General features: G+C 35.8%; 1 protein-coding gene across 1 annotated transcript; it reads right to left on the reverse strand.

Moving 5' to 3' along the window:
• Positions 1-1025: 1025 nt before the first annotated feature.
• LOC121972071 (protein RETICULATA-RELATED 4, chloroplastic-like) lies at positions 1026-8229 on the reverse strand. The gene is made up of 8 exons (XM_042523678.1): positions 7614-8229; positions 6579-6647; positions 3914-4045; positions 3768-3821; positions 3601-3645; positions 3080-3219; positions 1807-1932; positions 1026-1371 (listed from the first exon to the last, which is right to left on the reverse strand). The coding sequence occupies exons 1-8, from the start codon at positions 8139-8141 to the stop codon at positions 1305-1307; spliced, it is 1161 nt and encodes a 386-aa protein (XP_042379612.1). The 5' UTR covers positions 8142-8229; the 3' UTR covers positions 1026-1304.
• Positions 8230-9968: the final 1739 nt, after the last annotated feature.

Raw genomic sequence — 9968 nt, forward strand, 5'->3', positions numbered from 1 at the left:
CAATCCAACAACTACGATGAGACGGAGGGAGAAGGGAATTACTTAGTTTAAAGAAGTGTGTAATATAACCTACTTATCACCTTGGAGATGTTCTATTGAGATAACTTATTTTACACCAATAACGGATGAGAGATGTCAATAGCTCTTGGTTCACTATTTGGAGGGGTTTTTGACGGACGGCTTTGAGATTTGTATATGATGCGGTAGAGATGATAGAGGCCATGTGGCAGGACCTGTTACCGTATGGGTCATATGGTAGGTTTAGAGTTCTCTTGAAATGATCTAGTAGTTAATGTATAACACGTTATCATTATAAAATCTAGAGTTCGAATTTTATATAGTCAAGATAAATATTTTCCTCGTACGGTAGTTATTATTCCATGCATTAGTTACTATTCCAAAAATTAATAATCATCCTTGATTTATTTTTTCCTTATTAATCCTAGGACGGATTGACAGAAACACTAAAACAAACATAATCACCTTTTTAGTATCATATGGTAGGTTCAGGACTCAATTGACGCAGATATTATTAGTATCCGATCTAAGCACTAGGATTATCCGCTGACCTTCCAACAACAATCCGACTTCCTGACCTCCCAGTATGTGTGGAAAGACACTGCAGTGGTTACCAATATGATGGAACACCATGGCTATAATGATGATGCCCTTTAAACAAATGCATCCTTTAAGCTTCCAATTTATCAAATAGATTAATTAGAAGAGATAGCCGTCTATCATCAGATTTAATCAGATAAAATAATAATAATAACAACAACAACTAAACCAACTGAAATTGACGGAATCACAGCAGATTTGGCAGTCCAAAAGGACAAAGGAGTGCAATGGGCTATGAAAGCTATAGATTGAATTGAGTTTCGACAAAACATATGAATTAAACAATTCAAGAGGAACAACGAGGTCAGAGAACTGAGATAGTCAAATTAGTTAAAAAAAAAAAATCAAAAACGTTGAGCAGAGGCATGAAGATCGTATGGTATCCCTCAAGGAACAACATAGCAAAGTTGTGATGAATAGACAGATGTGTTATTCACTTAAGGCAATTCAATGTGAATCCAGAATTCCACTTTAACAATCACAAATAATGAATTGAAACCGAGTTCAAAAATCAAACTCGGCAAACAAAGTTGACTTCATGCTTGATCTAGTAAAGCTTTGATAAAATGTTCCAATCAGTTTTTCCAGCTGATCATTTGTTAGACAGAAGATGATTCTGACTTACATGCTTGATCTAGTAACGCTTTGATAAAATGTTCCAATCAGTTTTTCCAGCTGATCTTTTGTCAGACAGAAGATGATTCATGCTCTTTGGACTTTTGGACGCCCACCCAGCGGGCATAATCAACCCACCTGTTCAATATAGAATTTGAACCTTAACTCATGGCGAAAGAACCAGGCAATGTTGAAAAATCTGACTAGGGTACTCAACAGGATTAAACTGGTTGCTGATTTTAGTTATAAAAACCAACAGAACTATCGGATGGATCATTCAAAACAACCAGATACCTCTTTTTAGCTCTTGGCCTATTCTCTTCTTTTTTGACTTCTACTTGGATAAATGTAATAGCGAATTGATTATTTTAATTTCTATATGAATGCTTATTGCAAATGTGCTAGGAAAACATTTTTCTATAGTAGTTTATGTATAATTATGATCTTTCATATGTAGATTGTTATCTATATTAGCTTGTTCAAGAAGATATCCAGATGGAACTGCAATTCATTTTTTAGTTTGGTATCTGGTTTTAGAATATTTACCAAATGTAAAATTAAGAGGGGACTTACAGCAGGGATCCCAAAAATGTGTTGCCTGTACGAACTGCAAAGCACAAGGCACTGAGTGCTAATTTTTGGTTGTGTAGCAGGGGCTCCAAGATACGTTGTTCAATGACACCAGCCAACACTTGGTACCTGTTGAGAGTTCAAGTTTGGTGTCAGCAAATCAAATCAATATAGTAGCTTGGATGATTTAATATTTAACCAGCCAATCCTTACAAGCAACTATGAGATTAAAAATTGAGTAAATTGATAGAGCAGAATCAAAATGGTAGTGTTTGCTAGATGTTTGGAAATAAGTCTTATAAATATTGCTTCTATCCACCAAGAGAAATTTGTAATGCTTGAAAGAGTAATTTTGTAAAATAGTGCTATGGCAAAGAACAAAATCCAAGGTGTATATTGATTTCAAATAATATTTGGTAACATAATTCTTTGGCAACCCTGTTGTTGGCGTGGACGACAATAAGCAAGCATTCATACTATAACAAGATTTTCACATACAAATCTCACATTGTACATGTGGCTATTAGAAATTTATTCAAAATGTGTGATTGACAGGTGAAAACAATTTTCCCATAAAAGAAGGAATTTTAGATCCCAAAGATTAGGCGCATCCCTATAATCAAGGAAATAGACAAGAGAATTGAATTGAATTCCATTCATTTTCTCTAATTTTATTTCCACCCAAATCAGTTGATTATGAAGAGAAATGAAATTTACACATCTCATAGACACAAATAAGTAATGACGAGTATTCCACTCCCTTAAATCCCATCTAACAGGTCAATGGAGTAGAGTGAAAATGAAATAATAAATTCATTTCTTTTCTCTTTTCTTCACTTAAACTATTTTACTTCTCTTCTATTTTCTCACAATCAAGTAGACATAACAGATTATTTGCTTGCATAGGATATATAGAAGTCTCATGAAACAAAAAGAATTCAGGTTACATGATCTGGAAGAATCTTGTCCTCCATATTGCAGGAATCAATACGAGTAAAAAAATGATGTGAACCTCAAAAGAAAACCACAATTATTAAGCTCTGTGTAAAAGATTTGAAATTAAAATTTAAACCTAGCAACAAAAATACAACCATGAGGAGTTATATAAACTCACTGATGCTATCTACCTACTGAAGTTGCTAAAACTGCCAAAATCCTTTTCCCCTCAGTCATTCAGATGATTCAAGAAACAGTTATATTGATAAGTGTGTCGTAGTAAATGAGCAGGTTTTCATGTCAAAACAAAGCAACATGAGTCAAAGTTTGGGATTTATACCGAAGATTGCTTGAAATGGCCATGTAGACACCATAGGCGACACTAGTAGATACAATAGGCACATCCTCTGCCTCTATTTCAACATCTTTGTCAATTGCCTGCCTGGCCTTGATTAAAGCATTGGTTACACCGGTCCCAATCTGTAAAACATCCAATAGCACCCACCAACAGATTTTAACCACAATGTTGAAGGAATTTTTCTGAAATTCCTCAATGTAAATATCTCCATGTAAGTAAATCCAATGTTAAAGGAAACAAAATCTTTTCTGAAATTTCTCAATATTTTTCCCTTACGGCATACTTGCTAATATTAAAGTCCTACTTCATGGTGCTACTATACAAGGAAATATGAGAAGATGAAATAAAATAATTTACAAACTTAGAAGTATTGGTAAAGATGCATACTTTCAATAATTTTATAACAAACAAAGACATAATAGGCTGCTATCAGACTTGGAAAAAAAAAAAAGAAGATTGAATATTTTATGAAAATGTTCAAAATGCGGGCAATTATACCATACCAGGGAAGCACCAGTCCCAACAACAAAAAGCTTTGAACCGTTTCTCTGCAAAAAGGAGTGGAAGAATTTTACAAAATAATTTAATGGCCAAGCTTAGAGGAAGGATGCATTGGTTAGTCAAGACAAAGTCAACCATAACCAACTAATCAAGAAATTCAATAGTATACCAGAATTGCACCGGCTCTCTGCAAGAATGAATATGATGTTCCAGCTAAAGCAATCTGATAAGAAAATAATTCATAGTTACTCAAAAAGCATTTATAAACAATTCATATTTACTCAGAGTCAAAAGCATTTATAAACATGTATTTACTTGAAAAGCATTATCAGGACAGCTATAGAAGAACTTTGCAATTGGTCCAGTGTTCAACAGAAGAGGGGCTCGTAGTGATACTGTCGGAGCAGGAAGCCACACGAGCATGAAATCAGCAACTATGGCCATTACCTAAGCAACATTAACAATTTAAAATTCACAGTTTCACTTACATGAACCTATCCGTATTGAGCACACTATTAAATGTGCAAAAAATGCAAGAATCTCTGCAACTTTTAAGTTAGCAAGACAGCATGTTGAAAAAAGTTGTTTATGCTAGCACAACCAAGAATGTTATTATCGTAATGGAGGTATTTAATGACCACATGATATCAGGCTGTTAATGTACATGGATAATAGAAAAGTAGAACATAATAAAAAGATGAAAATATGCAAGAAGATTTTGGAGATATCAATACTTAATAAGAGATAAGGCCCTAAACAAGCTTACAACCTGTTGTTTGAATGTACTACAAAGCATTTACATATCATGATCCATGATCACAATCTTTACAACTTCCAGATTGCTCCATGTTCCTGGCAGTCAACTCAAGTATTCTGGTGACTTATAGCCTTTGTATACCACAACAAAATACAGGAACTGAGGAAAAACATATTGAATCAAGAGAAATTAAGGCTAAAGATGAAAATGAAGAACCATAAACACTTGAACACTTTCATATGATAATGAATTAGAATGAAAAGTTAAAGGGTCAATTGCTAAAAATGGTAATTGTGGCCTGCAACAATGTTAATTAAAACTTGTAACAATACATCAACCTCTAACAATTATAATCTGGTTGTTGACAGTTCAAATGAGTGTCAATTTATTCATATGGCATATCATGTGAGTCCGTTTCAAAGTTAGACACCATGTGATGTCACCATGTCTCTTAGAAACAGAATTTTTTTTTGCCCCCAAGACATGACTGAGTTGGTTACCACATGGTAGATTTACAAAAATGGACAAGGGTCAATTCCCAGCGAAGACGGACAAAAATACCCTCTCATATGGTGGTCTGCTCGATTTCCTTATTTACCTCTCTACGGATGGTTGTGGGGCCACCTTTTGAAGAAATAAATTTTTGGTTACTTTTAGCAACTAATTGTCGATTTAATTGAATTATGTAGATCCTTTAGTATTTGACTTTGAAATAGAACATGTGGGCATGCCACATATACTGATTGATGTATAATTGATAGCTTTCCAAGTTAATCTATCTATATAATTTTAACAAATCTTGTTTTTCTTTATAGCTGTTATTTACATCAAAGCTTCAACTATTTTTTACCTTTTAGGAACTAGGCTAAAGTTAGTCAGAGATTTGTCATTTTTTCAGTATTGTTCCACTCTAGACAACTGACTCAGACACATGAATTATAGAATTAGGTTCTTTAATTTTGCATAAATCGCATATCTACTAATATAAAATTGAATTAGTTCATCTAGTAGATGATCTACAAAACCATCTTAAACTGCTCAAAATGATTCTAAAATTCAAGCTTTAGGCTGTACAAAGTAAAGAATCCTTCTGATTTCTATCCCTCAAAGGAAATACTTCTGAAGGATTAATTTTTTATACTTAAATTAACTTTTTCCCTACCCTCACTTCCCTCCCTTTAACTTTTCTACCCTCTAGGAAACACAATCTAAGCAAATTAAATGGCATATATTAAGTTCCCAATTTAGAGCCCTAATACTTCGAGAATTGTAGTAGCCCCAGATGGGGCAAAGATATTGTTATAAGCATCTGCATAACAATATAAATGTTGTAGTTCATGAATCTAACTTGTCCTACTCTTCATCCTTTGACCTCCATTTCTTCCCTTTTCCTCTTCTAGCAAACACTGACTTTATAGCTCATCTAGCCTCCGTGATCATCATCAACAAACTCCCATACCTACATAACAGCTGGTCTATTTTTTCTGACTAAGAGGACTATTTTAGTTCCAGTCTTGCATCCACGGAGGCTCTTTACCTCCAAGTATATGGTCAAAAGTATGAAATATGGTTGTTCCATGCATGTTATATAACAGTCAAGTGCTACCAATTTGCACTTACAATGTGGCTAAAACAGCAAGTTGGATGTAGCTATGCAGTTGATTTCTGTAGTTGTGTAGTTGGTTACAATCTAGTTATGCTCTATAATCCATATGTATGAAGAATATGAAGAACAGTGTGAATTGGAAGTAATATAAAGCAGTGATTAAAATCTTGTGCTGAACCACCCGGTACGGACGAACATTCCAGTTTACCCGTTTACAAATTCAAATATTCAACATTAATTTCATTCTCCTATCAATATAAAGATTGATGCCCTTCCGTCCATATGAACACTACAAGTTGGTATTTTACCAACCCAAAGATTGCTAGACATCAGCAAGATTACTCTTGTTACTCAGTCCACAAACTGTCCCATTGCTTGTGTTCAATCTTATGCTTGTAACATATCATTTGAGAGCTTATATGATGGGTTGTTTTCCTTCCGAGTCATTTGTAACTGATTTGGTTCCGTCCTACTTCAACAATATAGTAGCAAGTATTGAACATAAGAACTTTAGATCATAAATCAAAAGGTGAATCATCTTCACATGAAGGGTAAAAAAGACTAATTAGCTGAGCCTTTAATCAAACTAAAAGGAAATATCATGACATAAATCATACCACATCACAGATAACAAAATCCAATTCCTTAATAAAGTTCTCTCTGCGACGCTCCCACTCAGCGGCTGTCTGAAATGGGTAAGCTCGTATTAGAATTAGAGGAAGTCAAAGATCATTAAAAAATTAAGATATGCATACATGATAAAAAGAATGCAAAATAAGACGGTGGAGATTCTACAAAACGAAAAGTCATTACAGGCATGAACATTTGTTGTAAATACAAGACAGAAATTTGCTCTTAGTCAACCTAGAACTGGCATCAATGTCATGACTAAAATACATGATTCATCCAAAACTCAGCTAAAATATAAGACATACCAGAAAACTGATCCTTCAACTATTTTCAGTCACTATATGCGTGTGTGTATAGCAAAAAACTAGGCAAGGAAAAAACCATCAAACCAATGGCTCATGTGCTTGCAGTATCTAAAGCAATCTTTTATGATTAAAAATAATTACTCCTGACTGGCGCTGGAATATTATTCTGTATCTTCTAAAACAAAATCCTTCATTGGACTAACTATTTCAAGCATTTTCAATAAAAAAATCTTGTGAGAAATAAAGCCAAAAACCAACTTAGAGAAATTAACTATATAAACTATCAGCTAATTTAATAAGAAAAGTTTATAAAAATTAATTTTAAAAAAAAAAAAATCCTTTGCGAATGGTAGGGTGGAGGGGAGGAATAGGGAAAGGAACAAGAAAAGTTCGCTAAGATATTGTTCCTTAAACTTTTTGAGTTACTTTACCTCCCGGATCCTCTTCCCTCCTATTCAAGAATCATTCATCCAACTAAACAGGCTATAATACCTACATCAGGAGAAAGTAGAATTGTGAAATAGGTAAAAGTATGACTACAAGAAAGTAGTCAAAGCATGAATGGTAGAGCATAATGTCTAATAGAAAAAAAAAAAAAAAAAGTGACCACGTTCATACTTGGTGAAGACAATAGATCCACAATAACAGAAACCAAAATTTGGGAAAGAACAGACATCGAGAGCTCCGATGCTTTTCTTAAGGGATTGAACATAGCACCTTAGTGAAGACGCCGACGCCACACTCCATGGCTACCTTAGCCAAGAAAAGGTCGTCAGCAAGGAGCCTCTCCTTGAATCCCCCAAACTGGAGCAGCCACCGGAAGACCGGCGACCTCTCGAGCTCAAAGAACCGCCGCACGATCAACCCGGGGATCCTCCCGTTCTCAATCGCGGCGGCCAAGTCCTTGGGGAGGCTCTCGAGCGTCCTCTCGGCCTTCGCCAGCACGAGCAACGCCTCGGCGCGATTGTTCTCGCCCGAATCACCACCCTCCCCTCCGTCGCCCCCGCCGCCACCATGCCCGCCGTCGCTGCCTCCGTATCCTCCTCCTCGGTCGGATCGCACAACGACGTGTCGCCAGGCGGTGGAAGATAACGAGATCCGGAGGCGACCGCGACAGGGAGGGGACGAGGGGGCGAGGAAGCGGACGGCAGAAGGTGGTGCGACAGCGCGGCGGGAGAGGTAGTTGGAGGATGGGAAGCGGAGGTTGGAGGAGGACGCCACTCCGCCGGGAGCCGCGGCCGCCATGGTCAGATCGGAGGAGTCAGGTACGGACGAAGAGGAGTGGTTGGAACGATGTGGTTTGGTTCGTTGCAGCCGGAGAAAACCTTGGTGGAATATTTATAGTCAACGCTTCAGGTGTGAGAGTAGGGTTGGTGAGAGAGTGCGTTGCATTTCTGATTTATCTACGGCTCAACCGGTGAACCGATTTTCAGACCAGACCGGACCGGACCCACCGACCATGGCAGTTAAACCCGATAAATATTCAGATTTGACATCTGCCAACAAAGAATTTCAAATTTAAACCTCTCTCTTTATCGTGAGTGAAGTTGGTGTGTTTTGACGGATTAAGGAAAAAAAAATAGTTTTAACTTTTCTAAATAATAAAATATCAAATTTCTTTTCATTGTAAATACGACAATTTACCAAATTATTTATCAAAAGGTGTATCATAGTTTTATTTATACCAAATGGCGCACAAAAGAAATTAAGTTCCCCTTTTACCCCTTCCGCCAATCTCCTTTTGTCAATCATTATTTTTCAAGTATCCAAGCCATATTTTTAACTGAAAATCATTTTGTGGTTCGGATGCACGTCCTCTCACCCTCTCTCTCCCTCCATCTCTCTTACTGGTCTTATAAACACGCAGCGATCATGAACCTCCCCCGCTTGTTATACCTTCTCGTGATATTTGGCTACATAGCAAAACAAGAGTTTCAAGAGAAAGAGTTCATAGGACAACAACGGTTAAGAACCGTAGTATTAAAGAATAAATTTATAGCAAGAGGGAAATTAGTAAAAGAAGACAGTTGAATATTTAGTGATGTATGTATAAATTTACTACTGTAAGGTTGTCATGTAAAAAAAATATTACAGTTTGATAGCAAAGGGTGATGAAAAAAATCATGTTTATGGTTTCATTTGATGTATGGGAAATAAATATTCAACAATACCTGCAAGGTGCTCCACTATGATGCTAGCTGTTAGCTATACCTTACTCATGCATGTTAGGTTGATATGACAGGTATCAGGACATTGGGCCTAATATGCAATCATATCAGGTACATTGTATTCGTTGATCAAAATTTTTGTTTGATACTATATGTATCTTCTCCTCGTTTAACCTTTCGTAGTGATTGGGAGTTTGCATAAATCCAATTATCCTAAGATCATAAATATGTTTAGACCAAAACTCACTTAAGGACCTCAACTTGTTTGATTACACCCAATGAATGTATTGTTACTTTCTGGTGTTGTAAAGAGGTAAATTGTGTTATCCATTGCTTATTTAGAGCTCTGAGTGGTAGTCCAACGTTACCAAAATTTATGCTTCAATGAGGGCCTGATATGGGATGATATCAAGTCCACACTAGACCTGATATTATCTCATATCAGGTATAACATGAGTTTGATATTATTCCATATCATCATATAAAGTCTTGTGTAATTTTTGCTTAAAACTTACTTTTGCACCATATATCATTTCCTTGCTCAACCCTTTCTAGTGTTTGAAATTATGAAAAATTACAAACCCTAGATTCATATCAATTGAATTGTGCCACAACTACTGATAAATTATGAAAATCTAGTATATACATCATATACATCATTACTTGGTATTTGCTAAATTAGTATGTACAACAGCACTTGATTATATAGTTATAACTTTGCTAAATTAGTTTGTAATATTTTTATCAAGGACGATCATATTACTGAAGAAATTATCTCTGAGATATGGAATAATACACTTGATATAAATTCTTGCATAGGACATGGAGCTAATGTAGGAGAATTATTCAAAACAAATATTCCATCGATGTCTTCTATACGATTTGAAGATGGACTTCAAATAAG

Source organism: Zingiber officinale, chromosome 4A (genome assembly GCF_018446385.1).
Source record: "Zingiber officinale cultivar Zhangliang chromosome 4A, Zo_v1.1, whole genome shotgun sequence".
NCBI classification, from domain to species: domain Eukaryota; kingdom Viridiplantae; phylum Streptophyta; class Magnoliopsida; order Zingiberales; family Zingiberaceae; genus Zingiber; species Zingiber officinale.

Bases quoted from the DNA above. Each gene is read 5' to 3' on its own strand.
- LOC121972071 (XM_042523678.1), bottom strand. From the start codon at position 8,141: ATGGCGGCCGCGGCTCCCGGCGGAGTGGCGTCCTCCTCCAACCTCCGC. The intron at 6,648-7,613 runs GTGCTATGTTCA...TACCCATTTCAG, and splicing joins GCGTCGGCGTCTTCACTAAG to ACAGCCGCTGAGTGGGAGCG. The intron at 1,372-1,806 runs GTAAGTCCCCTC...TATATTGAACAG, and splicing joins ACATTTTTGGGATCCCTGCT to GTGGGTTGATTATGCCCGCT.